Raw genomic sequence first — 21,621 nt, 5'->3', positions numbered from 1 at the left:
ATAAATACAAATTAATTGCAGGTAACGTAAATGAAGAGTATATGATATTCTGTGAGTTTAAGCTACGTCAGGAGATTGTGATAGCGTTATATTTGTGAGATAATTAAAGCTACGAGCCCACGAGGAGCACTTGAACGCAGCAGCAGTACTTGTGTAACTGAAGGTGGGACGGCTGTACTCTCCCCCTGAAAGCAAGACTCTCCTCCATGGTTCCTTGCACATGGCCCACAACTGAAGCGTATCTGGAATAATCAAAATCTTAAATACATTTACAATGAGCGGATTTCACCTTACACGCCAGTAAAATTCGAAGCAATAAATTTGCACGCCTCTGTCTTACAAAACAGCTTTAATTACAGGTGATGACATTAGCATTTCTTACATCCAACATCAGGGCACAATGTCACATGCAAAGCGTTTTACATAGCTTATTTCAGTTAAGATCTGTAGTGCGTTTTCATGTTGGTCATAAAGTGGAAATGAATATCATTTCTGCTCTCTGTTAACCTCGATGCTTTATTTTTCAAGCACTGCAAGGACAAAGGGAAATTCTGAATGTCAGTCACAACACATTCATATAATAATTCCTTTTATTAATAAATCTAATCTCTTCTTTCTTCTTGCTTCTCTTTGGTGGGTAAAAGCCAGGTCTCCATGATGCACGCAGCTGGAAGTGAAGTACAATAACAAGACATCTAATGCTGGAAAGAAATTCTGCCGTTTCTTTTCTTTTGTTTTTCCTTTAGAGAAACTTTGACTCTTAGTGGCTGGATAAGCTGGTAAAACAAAGCATTTCCAAAATACAATCACCCTGTCTGATATGAGTCCAAGAAAACAAGCAAAGTAGTGCAGTGGCAAAATAATTACTATGCCTCTTTAAGACTTTAAGATGTCAAAAAGTGCAGATCCAGACAAGCTTTTCGCCTTTCTTTGCAAAGGGATAATTTATGGAAACACAGTTCTTACACACTCGCACCCACATACATGAACACATTAAATATGTGTCTGTTTGAAAATGAACAGATTACAGTAAGTAACAACCAAAGTGCAAAAGGGAGGAATGACTGATCCACCGGCGGCAGAGAAGAGGGTTTAAGAGACTTAAAGGAACGATTTCATTAAATATAATCACATCTTTTGGGATATTACAGTCCTCCTATCGTCGAACCTGCTCTGGAAACCCGGGAAACATGGCAGGCGTCACGAACGAAAAAACAGGAATACACTGGAGAAACCTTTGGAGGAACGATGAGAGTCTAAGAAGCGAACTAGCCTACAGGATCAGCAGCCTCTGGGTTGATTGAGATTTTACTGCGGAGGCCGGACGGTAAACACACAAGCCTAACGAAGCAGCGGCGACGGGAGTCCGAGTCCGAAGCTGGAGGAGATTGTCACAGTGTTACGATGGAATGACAGGAGGAATGCAGTTATTACTAATGTCACATGAATGATAAAAGGAATGTAAAATATCCATAGAAATGTATACATATACAGCTTTTTTTTATGTACAGCAGATAAACAGTATCTATAAGATGAATGACTGAAGGATATTCAGTTGTTAGCTGCTATATAATCACTCTTATTCACATGTTTACATTCATTATATCCCTCCTCGATGAGCGTTTGCACTAATTCGCCACAGCAACACAACGTGAGCACGAGAGCCGATGGCACGGAGTCCATGAAATCCAGGGCGACCGCGGCGTGAGCGTATGGATGAGCCTCGACGGCGATGGGAGATGGCGCAAAGCGGCTTCAGCGTTCAACACTCGATCTGCGACTGGAGCTGCCGGCGGAGGGTGAGGGTGCGGCGGTGCAGCTGCTGCATCTGCTGCATGCGGTCGCGCTGGCGAGCCAGGTTCTGGGGCATGGGGTACCGCTGGCAGCCGTACAGGAAGCGGTACGGGATGCGCACGTGGCAGGCGGTGGCCCGGCAGCGCGGCTGGGGCATGGGCGGCAGCAGCATCCAGCGCTTCCTCTCGGCGCAGTAGCGGTACGCCTCCTTGCGGTACTGCTTGTCCACGTCGTCGCTGTTCTTCCAGCCCCCGATGATGAAGACGTCCTCGTCGAAGTGGCAGATGGCGGCGCCCTCGATGCTGGTCACCTCCGGGGGCAGGCTCTCCAGGATCTCGTCGGAGATGCGCACGCTGATCTTCTGCCGGGCCACCTCGTCCCGCACGGCGTAGCTCTTGGGGCAGCAGGACGCCGTGTGGTAGAAGTTGGTGGACGCCACGGCCATCTGGAAGATGCAGTAGTTGTCGATGAGCGGCAGCGAGTCGACGTCCTGCCACTGGCGGCTCTCCGTGTCGTAGCGGGTGGTCACCGTCTTCAGCCCGTCCTCGTTGTCCGTGTCGACGGGCGTGCGAGCCGTGACGTAGACGTAGCGGTCCTCCACGCTCACCGCCTTCACGTCCCTCAGGATCTTGGGGGCGGACTCCAGGTTGTGCCACTTGTCCTGCTCGGGCTCGTAGACGCTCACGTCTTTGAACCCCGGGCTGAAGTTCCCGTGGCCGCCGATGCTGTACAGGATGTCCTTGATGCAGGTGAGGCCGAAGGAGTGCTTGCGGGTGGTGAGGTTGCTCACCTGCTCCCAGGTGTTGCGGTTGGGGTTGTAGCGCTCCACCGTCTTGGCGAAGCCCGGCTCCATGGACCCGGCCACGTAGACGTGGGACTCGGTGGCGGCGATGGCGTGCCCGTCCAGGTGGTTGTGGATGTGCGGCAGGTTGACCCAGCGGTCCTCGTAGATGAAGTAGCCCACGCACTCGCTGAGGTAGTCTCCGCCCTCCGACACGCCGCCCACCACCATGATGACGTCCATGTTCTGGCCGAAGCGGGGCTGGAAGGACGCCATGTGCGACGACCAGAACTCCATGTCGGCCGACTTGAGGTTCTCGAAGCGGATGGCGTGGCCCTCCACGGCCTCCGACACCAGGCGCAGGCAGGCCTCGTTGGCGGCCACCAGGCGCTCGTTCTTCACCACCCGGGTCAGGTAGGTGGGCTTGATCTGCGGCAGCCTCAGCAGGCGGAACAGCTCCTCGAAGTAGCGGCCGCGCTCGTCCGCGTTCTTCTGCACCCACTTGACCACGGCCTCGAACAGCACCTCCTCGGAGTCCACCGTGATCTCGGCGTCGGACAGCCAGTCCCGGACCAGGTGGAAGGGCAGCGTGTAGAACTCCTCGTCCTGGATCACCTTGTGGAAGTTGCGGCGGATCATGTCGGCGGCCCGCAGGGCCAGCTGGTCCAGCGTGTACATGTGGGCCAGGCTGTGCACGGCCACGCAGTTGGTTAAGCTCAGCTTCTTCTTGAGGAACTCGCCGCAGAAGTCCTTCAGCTGGAGCAGGAGGAACCTGGAGGAACAGATCACAGTGAGCACTTCCTGCGTAAAGGTCAGGTCACGAGGCCTGACGCGCTGACCCCTACCTGTCCGCCAGCTCCAGCACCTCGTGCACGTTGCAGGTGCTGACCCGGATCTCCCCCGTGTACATGTACTGGATCACGCTCTCCACCGTCTCCGGGTCAGGTCCCAGCTCGGAGCTCCACTCCTTCATCTCCACCCGCCCGGACAGCGACTCGGAGAACTGTCCCCCCAGCAGCGGTGTGAAGTAGTCGGTGGCCGCGGCCAGGACGGACCTGTGGGCCGAGAACTCGCAGCTCTGGACGCTGCCGGTGGCCGCTCCGCTGCTGAAGGCCAGCGTCACGTCGCAGAACAAGCCCTGCTTCCGCTGCTCGTTCTGCCGCCTGGACAGCTCCGAGCAGTGGGACGACGACGTGAAGTCCTCGGCCTCTTCCGCGTCCCCGTCCCCGGCCAGCGAGCTGGGTGTGCCCGCGGCCGCGCCGCCGCTGCCTCCGCCGCCGCTCCGGACGGACTCCTCCGGGGTGGGGGCCGCCGCTGCCATTCTGCTGCCGGCGCTGGGAGAGAGCCGTGGAGGGAGATGGAGTAAGCTAGAGAAGGAGAGCAGGCGACATACGCAGCCACACATACAGGGAGTCCGAGGAGCCAGCACTGAAGCGCGCTTCGCATTCACAGCGTCATGTCAACCGCTTAAAGGGGACCGTTGGAGGAAGAAGAAAAGCGTCCTCTCGTTTTTTCACTCCATTTCTTTTAGCACAATTAAAATGACAAACGGTTAATGTAAAGCACGAAAATACCGATTTTAAATAGTTCCATAGCAATTCACAACCTGAAACATACTTTAATACCTTGAACCATTTCATGCACCACACTGAGAGCGAGATTTAACACAACTCAGTGATTTGCGCGAAATAAATTATACGAATATGATAAATCGTCAACATTCACACAAAATATATATATAAAAACAATAATAAACATACATTCTCACCAAAGATGAGGCGTCAAAGTGAGTGATTGACGTGTGGCCAGAGACTGCTAATGAAGAACCAACTTCAGCTGGGTAAACACAGACAGGGTCGCACGCATGCGCAGTAGGAGAAAGGCGTGGCTGCGTCATATGACGTCAGTGAGCGTGCCAGACGCTCTGCGTGCGTACACATGAACTGTACGTCCGTTCGTAAAGCGTTTATTATGGAATAGACGAGTTTTCACTCCCGACAGCTTTTAAAATATAATCAACAGAGCATCTCAAATACACGGATATGTTAAAATTATGGCGTTTAATTTCACAAAAGAATATCTGCAATTGGAGAGAATATCAAATGAAGTTTAAATTACGTATTTCTTCTTAGATATGGCACAAATAATGCAATTTTTTTGGAAGAACTAGCAGTTGCCCATATCTATTTCAAGGTAAAAATGTTTTGGAGATCAATTGTTTTTGATGTACTTTGTGAAGAAGCTTCTGAAATCATGTTTTCATAGTAAATATTACAGTTTTCATGGAACGTGTGAAAATGTACATAATCTGCAATAATGAAATAAATCTGTAATAAAACAAATATTTGTGACTCCAATAAGCACAAATCTCTTCCATAACAGATTTAGGGTCACTAAAGGCACAAACATTGGATCTGAATTGGAGAAAACTCTGAAAAATGTAAACTGCACTCAAAAAGGCTTTGGCTTGGAGCAAATCAAAGGTTTTCTTGCTATGACACAAATTCATAAAGGTGTTACAGGTAAAATGAGGTTTCATCGTTCCGGATCAAGGTTTTTCCAAGACACCTGTTTCCAGTCCGTGTGTACTTAGACCAAGAAAAGATGGATTTCCTACAGATAAGTCAGACTCACAAGATCCCAAAGAAACCAAGACAGAGTTACATTAGTCACATTTTATTTGACTCAATCACACAGCTGTAAACACACCACGAATCAGTACAGAGGCACAGTCAGTCCACACTACAACAGTTAAAATAAAAAAAATCTATGGATACATAAAAAATAAAACACTGGTGATGTTTGTGATTTCTAGCAGATTCTGTACACATCTGTAACATTAATGAGTTTAGTCTCAACCTCTCGGAGTCGTGATCATAATCTAATTATCTGCTTATCTCTCCTGATGCCGTTCGTCAAGTCAACATGTTCTCAGTGCACTGTTGACTCAAAACAATGCAATCATGATTTTTTTTCAAAGGAAGCCTCTGTAGCTCTGTTCTCACACACCTTATCTCATCTATGGCTAAATGATCGGAGGCAGGATGGATCACCGACTGTTGAAGGACGAGTGACCTTTCTCTCATTTAGCTTAGTATTTGAGGTCATATTGATTTGCATTACACTAAAATCAGAGATATCGTACTTTTAAAACTTCCAGGAAACAGCAGCACCAGGAAATGACTCATAAAATGGTCCCATGTGCCACAGCGAGCACAGCAAGCGCTACAACTTCATGTTCCCCTGTGAAGGTCCACAGAGGCGTTATTGCACGACACGTTCAGCTCCTGCAGCAAGCTCATGATATCAAATGGCACGATGAGAAGAGCGGCACAGAGAGACACATTAGTCCGATACCGACATGCATGCTAGGTTAATACGACGATTCACTACCTGTGGGTAAATAACGGCACGTCACCGACTCTCATTAATCCTCCAGGAAGCTTCAGCTTCAGCTTAGCAAGTTTACAGATATTAAAATAAAAACGGAACACTCATAGATCTCTTCAGTACGATGACACTGCTTTGAGGCGACGGATCACAGTTTGAGCGGCGGGAGGGGACGGCCGGGCGCGGTCCGGTTCCGGTTCCAGTTCTGGTCCTGGTCTCACATGGACATGTGCTCCGGGAGCACGTAGGAGATGTCGTCCCAGGGGTGGCGGTACAGACCCTGCTTCAGCCTCTTCTGGTCCAGGTAGTGTCCTGAGCAGAGCATGCACACAGTGAGCAGCAGGTCTCTGGAATCATCCGCAAGGATGAAAAATCCCAGAGAATAAATGAGACTGAAGTGTGGCTCTGTTAAGAGGGAAATTAAACGCCACTGGGAAAACATATTTTAGCATAATTCTGACTAAAATAGCCAGATTTTTGTTGCTACTGAATGGGTTGAGGGGGGATTGAGTAATATTTAACATCCATGTTTTTGTTCTTCATTGAAAGAACCGATTGTTCAAAAAGTTATTTCACACTCTTACAGATGAATCAGTTCTGATTGTATCGTGCTTGGATATGACGCCTTCTCATTAAATTACCCTTGATTTCCATGGAATCTTTCCAGTTTGGAATATTTCCAGAACTTTCCAACTCAAACTCCACCCTACCCTAACTGTCACCACGGCGACAGAGGAACGACTCACCGATGAATCCCATGGTGCGTCCCAGGACAAAGATGCCGTTCAGAGCGCCGATCTCCACAAACTCGTCGGCTTCGTCCCTGAGGCGGAGAATTCAGAGAACAAAGAGGAAAGAGGTTTGTGCGTTGAAGTGCCGTCCGGACCGGACCGAGGCTGTTCGGAAGACCGGTCCTCCAGACCCGCACCGTGACCCGGACTCACCGTGTGAATCCGCCGCAGGTTCTGAGCAGGTCCACGAAGGCCACGCCGATGAAGCCGTCCACGTTCAGGATCAGGTTGGGTTTCTGGTCCGCACAGCCGAGGCGTTAAAGAGCGGCGGTGCTCAGGAGAAGCTTTACAAAGCGGCCGGTAGAGCGCGTTACCTTGGAGGTGGTGATCTTCTCCACATCCAGAGCGTAGTCCAGCAGTTGGGACGACGGGAAGTTCTGCTTCACAAAGTCCTTCAGGATCTGGACCCTCATGTCTGGATTGTTGATCTGCAGAAACGATGAGACTCCCTCTAATCCTCAGTCCTGGACGTCACATTTTAAACGTTACTGATCCTCTCTGGACACGCTAAACACACTGACCGACTTGACTCTGTGCCCGATGCCCATGATCAGCCGCCCCTCCTTCTTCATCTTGTTGACGAACTCCATGGGCAGCATGCCGCTGTCGAACGCCTTGCTGAACTGCTTGGCCGCGGCGTCCAGAGCGCCTCCGAAGCGATCGCCCTGAGAGAAAGAAAAGAAAGCGGCGGCCGATCACGCCCTCCGTCAGGGTGAAACACACCCGCCGTGTGTGTCTTACGATGGTGAGCAGGCCCGAGGTGAGGCTGGAGATCAGGTCTTTCCCGGCCCGGGCGCACACGATGGTGTTGTGCGCCCCGGAGACGGCGGGGCCGTGGTCGGCCGTCACCATGAGGCACATCTCGATGAACTGGCAGGCGTACCGGGGCAACCTGCGGACACAGCAGCCCCGCTCAGCGCCGCCACACTGCCCCGGGAGAGCGGCGGCGGCGGCGGCGCGACGCCCACCTCCTCTGGAACCACAGCAGCCCCAGCGTCCCCCCCAGCCCGATCTCTGACTTGAAGACCTCGGTGATGGTCATGCCGGCGTAGATCAGCTCCTGGCCTCGCTCGTCACAGATGCTGGTCATGAAGGAGGCCGGCTTACGGATCAGACCCAGCTCCTGAGAGGAAAACACACCCAAACATGGAGCAGGCCTGGAAACCTCCTCTTCCTTTGACTCTGAAGGACTATTTGGCTTCGCTATACTGTTAAGACGCTGAGATTAACTTCTGAGACTCAGATTTTCCGAGGATCCGTACTCACTCGTGCCCAGGAGTAATCCATGGGGACGGTGGGAGGAGGCATCTCTTCGGCCGGCACGATGACGCCCTTCGCCACCAGGTCGTTGTAGACGGTCCTGCGAGGAGGAAGACGACTCAGAGTCAGGCTGAGACCAAGAGTCTGAGCAGAAGCTCCTCTTCACTCTGACGGCGCCGGGCGGGACCGACCGGATGACGTCTCCCAGCTCGTCGAAGCTCTTGGGCACGTGGGCGCCCGCCTCCCTCAGGGCCTTGTTCTTGGCTACGGCCGTCTCCGAGGCCTGGCTGGCACAGGCGCCGGCGTGGCCGAACTGGACCTGGGAGGAGCCAAACGCGTCAGAGAGACGAGGCGGAGCTCCGTCGGCGGCCCGCCGTCAGCGGCGCTCACCTCGGAGGAGAACATGGTGGCACAGGTCCCGATGCACCAGCAGACCACCGGCTTGGTGATCCGGCCCTCCTTGATGGCCTGGCAGATCTTGTACTCCTCCGTTCCTCCGATCTGTCAGGAGGGAGGCGGGGGCGGGGTCAGAGGCGGGGACAACGGCGGGATTTCTCTATGAACTGCAGCGGTGAGCTGTTCTCTCCTCACCTCTCCCAGCACCACGATCATCTTGACGTCGGGGGTGTCCTGGTAGCGCAGCACGTGGTCGGTGAACACGGAGCCCGGGTACCTGCACAGACCACAGTTTTACACACACACACACACACACATCTGCAAGCTTCCGTGACCGGACGGGAGCGCCACCTGTCCCCGCCGATGGCCACGCCCTCGAACACGCCGTTGGTGGTGCGGGAGATGATGTTGTTGAGCTCGTTGGACATGCCGCCGGAGCGGGACACGTAGGCCACGCTGCCCGGGCGGTACAGCCGGGACGCCAGGATGTTGTCCAGCATGCCGCCCGTGTTCCCGATCTTGAAGCAGCCGGGTTTGATTCCTCCGACCTGCGGCGCAGACACACACACACACACACACACACACTCCGGTTCACACACTCTCCTCTAACTAAACCGGCAGAAACAGCGGAGATCCGGCGGGGAGAGACTGACGGTGGCCGGGCCGATGATGGTGACGCCCTTCTCGTCGGCCGCCTTGATGATCTTCCTGGTGTGGGCTTCGGGGATCCCCTCGGCGATGATGGCGATGGTGTGGATCTGAGAGGAAGGCTCCGGGGTGTTAGACCGTCTGGAGGGTGGCGGCCGAGCGGTGGGCGCCGCCGGGACGCGCTCACCTGCGGGTACTGCATGGTCTCCATGGTGCTGTCGAAGGCGGAGCGCAGCGAGGCGAAGCTGATGAGCACGTCCACGTCCGGGTGCTTCCTCATGGCGTCGCTCATGTTCTTGTAGACCGGGATGAGGATCTCCTTGTGGCCCCAGTAGAACTTCTGCTTGTGGTCTCCGCTGTGGGAAAGCAAGCAGGAAACGGCGCAGAGGAGAATCACTCCAGGACTCTCTCTCTCTCTCTCTCTGTGTGATAAACCAGCTGGACCTACGTGAAGGGGTAGACCATGGCCGCCACCGACGGCTCGTCTCTGGAGCAGACGTAGTCGAAGTCCAGCATGCCCTGCACCGCCCGGGTCTGCATGCCCCACACCAGGGCCTTGGTGTGCCTGCTGAACAGCGTGGCGGCCTTTTCTGCAAAGGAAGTGAGGAACACACATTTTCAGAGGCATGCAATCTAATGTCTCATCTTCCTCCTGCGGCCTGAAGGGGGAGCCGTTCCTCTGAACTCTGGACTGCAGGAGCCAAACAGAGATTCAAGTCACAGAAGGTGTAGAGAAAACACCTACTACTGCACAGTGAAGCGCGCGTGCGTGTGTGTGTGTGTGTGTGTGTGTGTGCGCTCACCCCTGGACGCTCCACTTTTCACCTTCTTGGCCGGCGAGGCCCCGACGCTGGCTTTGCTTTCAGAGAAAGAGGCTGTTCTGCTGGAAACTGGGGTCTGAGATTCAACAGCAAACAAAAGAAATGATTCAGTTTTTTATTGTCAATGATGGATTAACTACGACTTAAAAAAGAAAATAATGAACCAATGGATTTGCTCTGATTCAATGAAGGTTCCTTTAAGAAAAAAGAAAGAACTGATCTGCTTTTATGTTTGAATCGGACTAAATAAAAGCCTTCATGCCCAGCGAACACTGAAATCCTTCACATTGTGTAACCTTAATGGACGCCTGAGGGAGGGCAGCTGGAGTCACCACACACACACGCGCACACACACACGCACAGCCCTGTAACGCTCTCACGACAGCGTTGGCTCAAAGAGGACAGTCCTCGGCCTCGGCGGAGCCGAGCAGTGAACGCCGGCGTCGTACCGAGGTGTTGCCGCTGGTGTTGAGCAGGAAGTTGGCGGTGTGCGCGGCGGCCGGCGGCTCGCTGGGGATGGGCCGGTGGCCCAGCGCCATGCCCACGATGGCCGTCATGTGAGTCTCGGTGCCGAACACGTGGATGGGGATGCCGGTGGTCTTCCCTGCGTCGACGGGTCAAAAATCAGACTCTGGAGGCACCGAGGTGAAAACACGATGTCCGATCGGAGGACGTACCGACTTCCCCCATCACCCGCAGGCCCTCCTGGTAGTTGGGTCCTCCACGACGCACGAAAATGGAGACTTCGTGTTCCTTCAGAGGCGTCTGGTAGTCTTTGATGGCTCGAACGATTCCCTGAAACAGACGGGAGCCACGTGAGGAGACGCGATGGAGGACGGAGCTCCGGCGAGGACGGAGCTCTACCTTAAACGTCGCTGCGACGTTGGTGAAGTTTGCGATGCTGCCGCCGATGATCAAGACTTTTCCTGAAACACAAAACCCACACCGCCGCTTAAAATCAAGAAAGATTAAAAAAAAGAAAAAGTGCGAAGTGTTTGAGTGTGTCGGTACCGTCTGGGTGCTTCTCCCTGGTCATCAGAGACAGGATGGTCTTGGCGTAGTCGTACGTCTGCTGCTCGCTCGGCGCTCCTGAATACTCGCCGTAATTGGCCAGCTCCTCGACGCCGCCCAGGTCACAGATGGTGTCACTGAGGGAGAACAACAAGGAAGTGGAGGCAGAGGAAAGACCAGGGAAAACACTTCTGTTTTTAATGACGGGTTCTCAGACGGCGCTCGGTGAGGATAATTAGTCACGGCTGAAGGAATGCGACTCTGCAGACAGCCGAGTGGGCGGGGCCGAGCTCTCCGGATGCTCCAGATGGGGTCCGGCGTGGTTCTGGTACCTGTACACCACCGAGGCGCCGCCTCCCGCCACCATGGTCCAGATCCGGCCGCGGGGGTTCAGCAGGGTCAGCTTGAGGCTGGCGCCGCTCTTGGCGTCCAGGTCGGCGATGTAGGCCTCCTGCAGGAGGGCGACAGAAGGTCAGCGAGGGGAGAGGGGGAGAGGGAGTCCTGATTACTGCCTCAAATCAGAGCAGGAGCCTCGGCGGCGGCGGCGGCTCTGAGTGATTGGAGAGGCTCATTAATTGGAGGAGACGTTGTTTGTGACAGTCTGGGACACAGCTGGTGGCTGAGTCAGAAAAAAAAGAAGCTTCAAATCAGCCGGATCCGCCGTCCCCCGGTCTGCTCGCCGCTCACTGCGCTCCAATTAGAGCGGCCGTCTGCCTCCAGCCTGCCGAACACACCGAGCGCTCAGTATTTACAGAGCCGGGTCTTTATCTAACAGCAGAGAGGAATCCAATACGAACCAGTTCACTCATCCACTCATCTAAATTTCTAAAATTAAACACAGAGGCAGAAATGCATTCTGCTCAGGTGAGCTTTATCTGGCGCTCACCTCGGGATACGCCTCCCTGCCGAACGGCGGCGGGAACTCCACGTCGCCCCACTTGGCCTTGCAGATGTAGTCGGCCGTGGCGTCGATCTTGGCCGCCATGTCCAGGACGTAGACGCCATCCTTCGTGACCACTGCGGAGACGGGAGAAACACGTGGATCTTACACCACCTGAAACACGGCCGCCGCCGCCGCCGTCCCAGGGGGAGGAAGAGGAAGAGGAGCGGCGGCTGTGAAATCAAAGCCGGCTGCCAGAGGCCATGTGCTGCTGCCCAATTATTTCATTACACACATCATCAAACAGCCGGCCGATTAATTATTGAATGCTTTCTTCCATCAGAGTGAAAAACGTGGCTTCGCCAGTGTTTCATTATGCACCGATGTTTTCCTTTTGATGCCAGTTTCATAAGTTCATCACATATTCAGAATCTGGATCAGCATTGAGGGACGAAGCCCTGCTGAACCCAGGAGGAGGAGGAGGAGGAGGAGGAGGAGGAGCAGCTCCACCCACCCAGAGGGTTGATCTCCAGGTACGTGAAGAAGAGGTCTTCGTACAGGTTGAAGAGTCCCACGATGAAGCTGGCCAGGACGCTGCAGAGAGGACGGACACAGGTAAACGCCACTCTTCATCTCATCACAGCGTGAAAAACCAACGTTTCATTCATCATTTATCTGCATTTTCTCCTGAGCATAGAGAGCTTTGATTTTCATGATCCAATATTGTTTAATAATTGACAATAACCGCAGCCTGTAACACATTAAATTGCACACTGCATTAAATTAAAGGGGAAAAGAAAACCTTTCTGATGCATTCTGATATTTTACTTCTACCTTGTGCTGATCTCTATGGGATTTTCCTGAAATAAAAATACACACACATTTCAGTGACTGGTGTACATCCAAATCCTCGATCAGTCCAGGCGCCACACTGTGTGGAAATTGTTTGGTTTTTTTTCTAAAGCTTTCTGTATAAAAAGGTCAAATTCAGTTGAAACCTAATTAAAAACTGGATAAACTTCACGTCGTGTCAGCAAAGAATGAGCCGGAGCAAAACAGGCCACCTGTAAATTAACTGGACCGAAAAAATGAAAACTGGATTTTCTCTCTCCATCACATGTCAAATCAGAGCTGAGGAGGGGGAGGGGGAGGAGGAGGAGGAGGAGGAGGAGGAGGATGAAGGGGGGGTTGAGAGGGGGTGTTTTCGCTCTCCGGCCTGTCAGTTTTCTCCGGCAGCTCGGAGCCTCTGTAAACACGTCAGTCTCCGGGGCAGGAGAGGCCCCGGGGGGAGAGAGAGGGGCGACCGAACCCAGAGTGACTCAGCTGAGGGGTGACAGGGTGGTGACGGGGGGGTGAGCTGGTCATTTCCATGCCCCGGGAGCTGCTGGGGAGACGGACGGGGCGGCTGGCGGAGGACTCTGGATCCTTCCCTTCAAAATAAAGGACGTGCTCTGAATGCAGCAGCAGCATCCAGACCATAAAACCAGAGGAGGGAGGGGGGAGGGGGGGGAGGGGCAGATCTGACAGAGGAAAGGCAAAGCCAGGGAAGGAGTGTGTCATTTATTTAATGGAAAGCCTCCACCTATCTACAGCCCCCCCCCCCCCCCCCCCCCCCCCCCCCCCCCCCCCCCCCCCCCCCACCATCTACTGCCAACAGACTGTCCTGCTATTTTATTTTATGAGGGAAACTGTCCAATCTGCTCCTCTCTTCACCAGGTTCAGATTTATTCTCCTCTTTTAACGGCCTCTTGTCTTTCAAACGCTCCCTTCGTTCCCGTGATTCCAGTGTGGAGCGCCGCTCCTCCGCCGGGACTCACGCCTTCTTGCCGTCGGGGACGTTGACCAGCAGCTGCTTCTTCACCTGCTCCTCTCCGATCTTCTCGTCCACGCCCACCAGCAGCTTCAGCGCCTTGGCGTCCACGTCCCCCACGTCCACGCCGCCCTCGTGGTGGAACAGCACGTGGTCGCCCTCCCTGGTGGCGTAGATGCAGACGTAGAACTCCTCCGCCTGGACGAGCAAAACACGGATTTAGAACGACGAGGAACGACAGAACCCTCCAGAAACAGAGGCATGTCTGGTCAGAGCTGCTTCACCTGTTTGTGCGGGACGAACGGCTCAATGAGGAAGTTCTTCAGGATGCCCTTGGCTTTTCCCACCTGTGAATCAGATGTGTTTTCATAGAAGGAATAAATGAGCATCACTTTAATTTGAAATCATTAACAAAAGAAGAAGAAGAAGAAGAAGCACGGAGCCCGTGGTGAACCGACGCCTCACGTGGAACCAGAAAAGCGTGGATACAGCGGCGTGGTTCTCCAGGCGGAGCCGCACTAACACGGCTCGTTTGGCAGAAGCTGTCACTGCTCCGCCGTTTAAAGGCCACGGGCAGAACGCCGCCGAGGAGCGGCGCCGGCGGCGAGCAGCCGGAGAGAGAGAAACACAATAAGAAGGGAAGGAGAGCGAGACGGGTGACATTTTTAGGAGGGATCGATGGCAATAGAGCGAAAAAACATCAAAAGCAAACTAATTAAAATCCCACGAGGGACCGGGCTCGCTCAGCCAGCTCACTCTGCAGCTGGAGCTTCAGCTCTGACGGGGGAAAAACGAGACGCCGATGTTGGAGAAGAAAACCAAACAGTGAAGCAACGGCGGAAAACAGAAGTGACGGAATTAGAGATATTTCTCAGTTCCTTTAAAGGCAGGGGGTTATGAGGAGAGCTAGATGGAGGTCAGGTCTCCGAGGAGCCGAGAAAACCAAAAGCAGAAACTGAAAAACGGAGATACGATGAAGCAACGCCGTTTCCTCATCTTTAAGACCAAAACACACACGATGTTACACATCCTGGAGCGCCACTCAGCTTTTAAACCCCGCAGCCACCGGCAGCTCCGGCTCCAAACCAGGTCACACCCTGAGAACGTCTGCTCACGAAAAGCCACCAGACAAACCCTGACCGAGGCAGAAACCCACACGTCACACACGTCTGCAAACACACCGAGTGAAGCTGATCCCAGCCTCAGAGCGCCTGGCTTCATTACCGGCTGTGAAAGTTTAATCTTCCTGGTGAGAATCGGCGTGTTAATTTACGACTTTCAGGCGAAAAATCACTACTGATCCATTAATCACTGACTTCAAATTAGCAGTTGTGGTGAATGAGTAACTTTCTAGCTTTAGATAACAGGTGATGGAGAAAGGCTGAAACACTGAACTCACTTCAGAAACATTCAGCCTCTTGATATTTTATGGCACAGTGGTTAAAATCCATAAAGATAAAACAACTGGTGCTTCGGCTGGTTCATCTGCTCCTCTGAATCTGGTTCTGTCTTTAGAGGAGCAGAAATACGACACAACATTAAATACAGTCGGCATTCACTCCTTTTTACTGTCACTTGTAGCTTCTGACGTTTTCATCTGGTGTGTGAGGAGGAGGAGGAGGAGGAGGAGTGTGTGTGCCTCTCTATAACTCCCTCCTGCTTTATGAGGCGAAGCGGCGGCGGCGGCTCGGCGACTCTGATGGATCCTCTGTGGATAAACAGAGCGACTGCTCCTCCGCTGCCGGGGCTGATTTACTGAGGGGGGGGGCTGAGAGAGAGAGAGAGTGCACTCTGCTGAACCCGCCTCCAGGCGGCGGAGCGGGTGGAGGGGGGTGGATGACGTACCGTGGCCTCCCGCATCAGGCGGGGCTGGAGCCACTCCCGCACGCCGTTCAGGTCCAGGTTGACTCCGATCAGGCCCAGCTTCCCCCGCCGCTTGATCAGCTGGTCCGGCTTCACCACCAGTTTCTGCCGGGGAGGACACGAGACGAGAACAACACAAAGTCCGTCACCTAAACTCAGCTGGAGCTCACTGGGTTTCAATGAGGAACATGTGTTTTGTGTTTTCCTGCTGACTCAGCGCTCTGGGCTCAACGCCTCGTCCTTGTTTTTACGTAACGTCGCTCTCCTGGAGATGAGGCGAGCATGATTTTGAGCAGGAACATTTCACGGAGCGGCGATCTTCAGATGACACACTGGACGGCGACACCCAGCCTCCACCAGCCCCGCCCCCGCCCCCGCTCGCCATTCAGGGAGAGACACAGGAATGACTTATGACAGCGGGGCCATTACTATCTGGGCGCTCGCCAGCGTGCAAAGGGAAGAGAAGGTTGAGGGTGAAAGTTAATGCAATTTTCTAATCAATCCTCCAGAAACGGAGGCATCCGCCCCCCCCAAAGCTCGCAGATAAAAACCCTGAGCAGAGTCACGGTGACGGAGGAGGGGAGGCGGAGTGACGCGCTGTCCTGCGATGAGCTACACAGTAATCAAATTAACTGCTATCGTGGCTCGTACGTCCGTTCCTGACGAGGAGGGAGCAAGGTAAGGAGGGGGATCTTGATACGAACGCCTGTGACCCTGAAGTGAGGAAGAAGAGAACAAACGCACGCCTGAGTGTTCTCTCTTTGTATCATTTCCACCGAGAGTGCAGCAGAGGATTCGGTCAACCCCTCTGGCTTTACCTGTAACCCAGTGGTAATCTCTACATTAAATATTTGGTTTCAATTTAGAAAACAGTTTGGATATGTCACCCCTTCCATTTTATCTCCATTACTGAGAAATCATGCCTTTAAACCAGCACTTACTGATCCCGTTTTCACTGTATGGCATGAAAAGGGTCTGACGTGTTTTAAGGCCCTCTACAAGGATGGAATTTTTTGTTCATTTGCAGATTTAGTAAGTGAGTTTAATCTCCCTTCATCCCATCTCTTCAGGTATATTCAAGCAAGGAGTTGCGTAAAGTCATTGTTTCTTGATTTTCCTCAACTGCCGCCTGAGCAAGTGTGGGACAAACTTTTACAATTGAATCCCTCCCAAAAATCTTTGATTTCAAAAATTTATGGTATCATTCAATCTTATGATGGTTATTCAATCACTAAAGTTAAGGAAGCTTGGGAGTGTGAATTAGGCCTGATTTTTGAAGAACAATGGTGGGATTCTTCTTTACGAGCTATTCATAAGTCCTCTGTCTGTGCTCGCTTGACCTTGATACAATTCAAAGTAATGTTTAGATGTCATTTTTCGAAAACTAGGTTATCAAAGATTTTTCCAAATGTAGTTGATATCTGTGATCGATGTTCTGGCTCACCCTGTAATCTTACACACATGTTCTTTTCATGTCCAGCTCTTACAAATATTTGGCAGTCTTACTTTGAAATCATGTCTAGGATACTCCATAAAACCATTGATATTTGTCCTCATATAGCAATTTTTGGGCTTCCAGAGAATTACACTAACTTCTCATCAACACAGTTGGAGGTTGTGGCCTTCACTTCACTATTGGTGAGGCGACATCTTCTTCTTCACTGGAAATCTACCACGGCCCCACCCAGTAACATAGGGATGAATGAAGTGATGTCCTTTTTGAAAGTTGAAAAAATAAGGTACTCAAGACAATACAATCTGAATAAATTTTACCATGAGTGGCAGCCATTTATTGATCTCTTTAAAACAATTTGATCCCCCCAATCCCTCCCTTTCCTTTCTACCCTTTATTCTTTTTTTTTTACCTTTTTTATTTTGTGTATATTGTATAAATATATTTGTGTATACATATATATTTTTCTATTTATTTTTTTATTTTTTTTAATTATTTTTTTAATTAATTTTGTTACTATAAAAAAGCAAAAACAAGTGTTGTATACTGGTATGCTTAATATTGTATATTTAAAATTGTTCTGTATGCATACTAATAAACATATGAAACAGAGAGTGCAGCAGAGGAGATGGACGGAAGCTCCGCCCACCAGCGCCCGGAGGCCGCTCTGCTGCCGGCCTCATGAGGAGCAGGAATGATTTTCCACAGGTCATGGATTTAGAGGGACGAGAAGTCGCCAGGTCTGCCTCACCTCCGTCTTCAGCCATGGGTGGTCCTGCACCAGCCGGTCGAAGTCGGTCTCGGGCGTCACGCTGGCGTAGCGGAAGCGGTTCTGAACGGCTGCAGACGTGCAGATGTGTTTGTACAGGAACTCCTTCCCCGTCTGCTCGGAGATGGCTTTGGCCGACATGGCTGCCGACGGCGGCGGGGTGGAAACAGAAACAGAGAGAGGGAGAGAGAGACGAGTGAGTCAGGAGACCATCAGAGACATGGTTTTAACAGCATGAAAATCTACATTTAGTCTCAACTTTCACCCCAAACATCCAAACAGCCATGATATTGGTGCAGGTATTGATCGATGCTGAAAGCCGCAGGATCAGGATCAGGATCAGTACTGAAACCTGAAAAGCTGATCGGTGCATCTCCAGTCAGTCGGTGTGGTTCATCTATCGCACAGTCAGTATCACTTCTTTCCACACTGAGAGGACAAAGCTAACGTAACCAGCCTCAGGTTGTGTGATCCATGCTTCTGGAGCGCAGACCCACACCGAGGCGTCAGCAGTGAGAACTGAAGTGAAAACAGATAAAGCTGCACTTTACTGGCAGCTTGTGACGAAGAAATTCAGTAACATGCTGGATTATCTACAACTTCCCCTGCTTCTGGGGCGGAGCCGTGACCTTTACACTCCGGTCACTGAGGTCACAACAGGAAACACGTGGATTTCTTTTAACCTATTTTTTACAAATGCCCTGTAACTGTGTCCTTACATTTCAAATATGTCCACTAAATCTGACAGGCTGCAAACAGAAAGATTTCTAACAGTCAATTCCAAAGAAGAGAGCGAGAAACAATGACGATGGCACACTCTACCAGCCGAAGCACAGTCAGCCATTTTAAAATACGTCTCTATAGCACTTGCAAGGAACGCACTGTCCAAAAGGATGCTGGGAAACACACCAATTACAAATCTGGAATGCCAAAGTCCTCAATGGCAAGTGCCATGACTGCGCCTATCTGAACTGAGAATATAACGAGGTCTTCGCTAACGGGCCTGGCGATCCGGCTCTGTCTGCTCCAGTCTGCTTCATTAGGCTGAAAGCCTCCGTGTCAGCTCGCTCCTCTCCCGGAGCTACACTGCAGCCCCTGGCAGCCGCTCCTTAAATGGATTAATGGGGCCGTCGGGGAGCTTTCTCATTATTGATCACAGAGCTGGTTCCAGTCCAGGCGAGCGCGGTTTACCCAGAGCTCACCTGGCTCCCATTCATCAACTCATTTCCTCTCCGCAACTGACCTGTCAGAGGATTTAACAGAGGCAGAGCAGATGAGACGGAATAACATTTAAAGGTCCAATATGATCCAAATCTGTGTCTCCATAGCCTGGTATGAGGCCCCAGGAGTGAAGAAAGCCTCTCATCTCCCTCACTTGCTTCAACTTTTAGCAAATGTTTGCTCAAACAGATGATTCAGAGATTTTCCCTTCATGGCGTCATGCAGGGAAATAACTCCTCCTCAAGGCATTGGAGCTCTGCTTTACTGAAAAAATTAATGGGAAACTGTAACAGCTAGCCTTAGCTACATGGTAGTAACTGTAACAAGACGTTCACACACAGTATTTTTAACTGAACATCTCCATAGTGATAAATCCATGGTAAACATCACAGCGTCTTCTCCAGGGTTGTCAGATCTGACTCTCTGTCTTCATCCCAAACCCTGCCCACTCTAAAAACCTGGCCACAGCTCAACCTCTGCAGAAACTCATGCTGTAAACTGTAAACCAATTATATGCACAATAAAGGACACATCATAAATACACAACTGAGCTGAAAAAATAAAATAAAACATGTAGCACAAACAGGACACAGACACAGAAACCTCCTGTTCTCAGCGGAGCTCACTGGAGGGACTCTAACACCTGCTGGACTTCAGGACCAAAGCTGATGAAGGGGAAAAACACTTTAATATGATGCTGCTGGACCACTAACACTTCTGTCAAACTGTTTAAAAAAACCTGTATAATCCGAGCCCTTTAAAGACCGGAGAGCTGGATGAGTGCGAGCAGCGGCATCAGACGGGTTTAATTCAGTGAGAAGTCCTCCATGCATACACACTGAGACTCTGAGGTCCAGGGACGATCCCCTCCACGGCGGCGCCTGCATGAGTGCACACACACACTGAGTCACGCCGAGCGCAGATAAGGCTCCACACAACTTGTTTCATTCATTCGCAAACCGGTCAGACCGCACTGCCACGGTCTCCACCGGCCAGACCTGACTCCGGCGTCCCGAAACCCGACGGAGCGGAGCTAAAGGGAGGCTCTGGATACCGGGCAGGGTCGCTGGACCGAGCAGCCCAACTTTACAGCGTCCATCACCGAGACGGGAGGCGAGGGAAGTGAGTTTTAACCGCTTCTTTCTGGACCCGGAGTGGCGGCGGGATGCTCCTCACCTCGCTCTTTATTTCTGGGACGTGTTGAAGGGTGCTGAGGTTCTGGGACGGTTCTGGGCCGGTTCCTCCGCTGCTGCCGCTCCGCTCCGCTCACTCCGCCTGTCCGGACCAGAGGTGGCGGAGCGCCGCGCTTCCTCCCAGTTTTGTGTCTTGGGTGACGTCTCCTGCGCGCTGATTGGCTCACCCCACCGCGCGAGACGCCCCCTTCACGGCCCGCAGAGAGTGTCGGACAAACTGAAACATCACAAACATCGCATAGATAAAATAATTACAAAAAACCAAATGCATATTTTCTGACTATACGTTTCTAAAGCAAATTATATGGTATTGAAACTATATTTCTTGTGAACATCTGTTTAAATCTAAAACCTGTTTTTAAAGTTTGAATTAAAAAAAAGAATAAATAAAAATTGTGTCTGTTGTAGTGAAATACAAATTGAATGTACCGATGCCATATTCAGCCTGAGGAAATTCGAATAAACACTCTTCTAAAATGGTTGAAAATGACTGAATCGTAACCTGCTGCCTAGCAGTCATAACAAAGAGACAGGGCTGAGTCACATGTGAAAAAAGGTATAAAACAAACGACCAGTAACTGTTGTCTGTACATAGTGCTATTTATAATATTTTAAAAGTTCTATTACACACAGTGCTTCTAAGTTTTAACTATGCTTTGCAAAAGCTGTCACCTTTACAGAGAATAAAGCTTGAACATAGGCCTACTTGTCATGGCATTATTCTAGACAATAATATTAATGCATTTCATACTTTATAACAAGCTAGAGACATTTTTTAAGCTTTGAAGTTAAAAAGAGTATGCAATACCCGGTGTTTCATGTAAACTGTAAAAACAAACAAAAAAACAAACAGTTCACGGTGCACCTCAACCTTCACACACTCCTCTCTGAACAAACAAGCAGAATTATCCTCAGCAGATGCTGATTGGATGACATTGTTTTTTATCTCTCCAGCAGCCAATAAATAAGCTGCAGACACACACATTCAGCCCCAGACTGAGCAGGTCACTGTGCCACATGCAGGCCAAGGTGTGTCTTCATTGACAGAAATGTCCTCACTTCCTGGCAGCTTGACAGGTGAAGAGGGGAGGACGGTGGACTTCAGCAACATGAAGTCATGCTGAATCATGGAGACACACAACTTTTCACATCTGAGGGACTTATTACAGATTTCTGCAGACTGTTTGCTTGTTGGTCAATTCAACTAACAGCAGATCTTTGAAATGAAATTGTCTGGTATTTGCCTTGTCAGAGACGTTGACATTTGGTGATTTTCTCTTGGCTGTAATGGTTTACGTGTTTCTCTGGTGTAGCCGTATGTTACATTATCATCAAGATTACCATCTGCTCTATCAGCATGTTCAGCTTATAACCAAATGTAGGCAGGAGGTGGAATGTTTCCCTGTCATTCATATTTCATGAAATGAAGTTTGTGTGTGTGTTTTTTTTTTAATTTATGCATGATGGATTGCAACATCGCCTGGCGGTCGGGGACGGTGCCTCTGGATTGGCAGACCGGGGTGGTGGTCCCCCTTTTCAA

General features: G+C 51.2%; 2 protein-coding genes across 4 annotated transcripts; both read right to left on the bottom strand.

Annotated features, from left to right (window-relative positions):
- Positions 1–525: 525 nt before the first annotated feature.
- Positions 526–4,424, bottom strand: LOC115386647 (kelch-like protein 11). Of its 3 annotated transcripts, none has more exons than XM_030089052.1 (3): positions 4,336–4,424; positions 3,421–3,909; positions 526–3,347 (listed from the first exon to the last, which is right to left on the bottom strand). In XM_030089052.1, exons 2-3 carry the CDS (start codon positions 3,894–3,896, stop codon positions 1,763–1,765), a joined length of 2,061 nt encoding a protein of 686 aa, XP_029944912.1. In that variant the 5' UTR covers positions 3,897–3,909; positions 4,336–4,424; the 3' UTR covers positions 526–1,762. The 3 variants fall into 3 exon arrangements, with proteins under 3 accessions (XP_029944912.1, XP_029944913.1, XP_029944909.1); XM_030089053.1 differs by having other exon boundaries at positions 4,344–4,394; XM_030089049.1 differs by lacking the exon at positions 4,336–4,424 and having other exon boundaries at positions 3,421–3,992.
- Positions 4,425–5,237: 813 nt separating this feature from the next.
- Positions 5,238–20,166, bottom strand: aclya (ATP citrate lyase a). Its single transcript, XM_030089048.1, has 28 exons — positions 20,065–20,166; positions 17,650–17,810; positions 15,428–15,550; positions 13,867–13,929; positions 13,590–13,780; positions 12,287–12,366; positions 11,779–11,909; positions 11,225–11,343; positions 10,893–11,029; positions 10,746–10,807; positions 10,559–10,676; positions 10,331–10,485; positions 9,864–9,957; positions 9,509–9,650; positions 9,248–9,416; positions 9,066–9,170; positions 8,764–8,960; positions 8,608–8,689; positions 8,407–8,517; positions 8,208–8,335; positions 8,023–8,116; positions 7,725–7,879; positions 7,498–7,648; positions 7,278–7,421; positions 7,071–7,184; positions 6,910–6,992; positions 6,712–6,788; positions 5,238–6,277 (listed from the first exon to the last, which is right to left on the bottom strand). Exons 2-28 carry the CDS (start codon positions 17,806–17,808, stop codon positions 6,183–6,185), a joined length of 3,279 nt encoding a protein of 1,092 aa, XP_029944908.1. The 5' UTR covers positions 17,809–17,810; positions 20,065–20,166; the 3' UTR covers positions 5,238–6,182.
- Between the last annotated feature and the right edge of the window lie 1,455 nt (positions 20,167–21,621).

This window comes from Salarias fasciatus, chromosome 4 (genome assembly GCF_902148845.1).
Source record: "Salarias fasciatus chromosome 4, fSalaFa1.1, whole genome shotgun sequence".
Lineage (NCBI taxonomy): Eukaryota > Metazoa > Chordata > Actinopteri > Blenniiformes > Blenniidae > Salarias > Salarias fasciatus.
The sequence above is the reverse complement of the archived record's forward strand: the minus strand, read 5'-3'. Positions and strand labels throughout refer to the sequence as shown.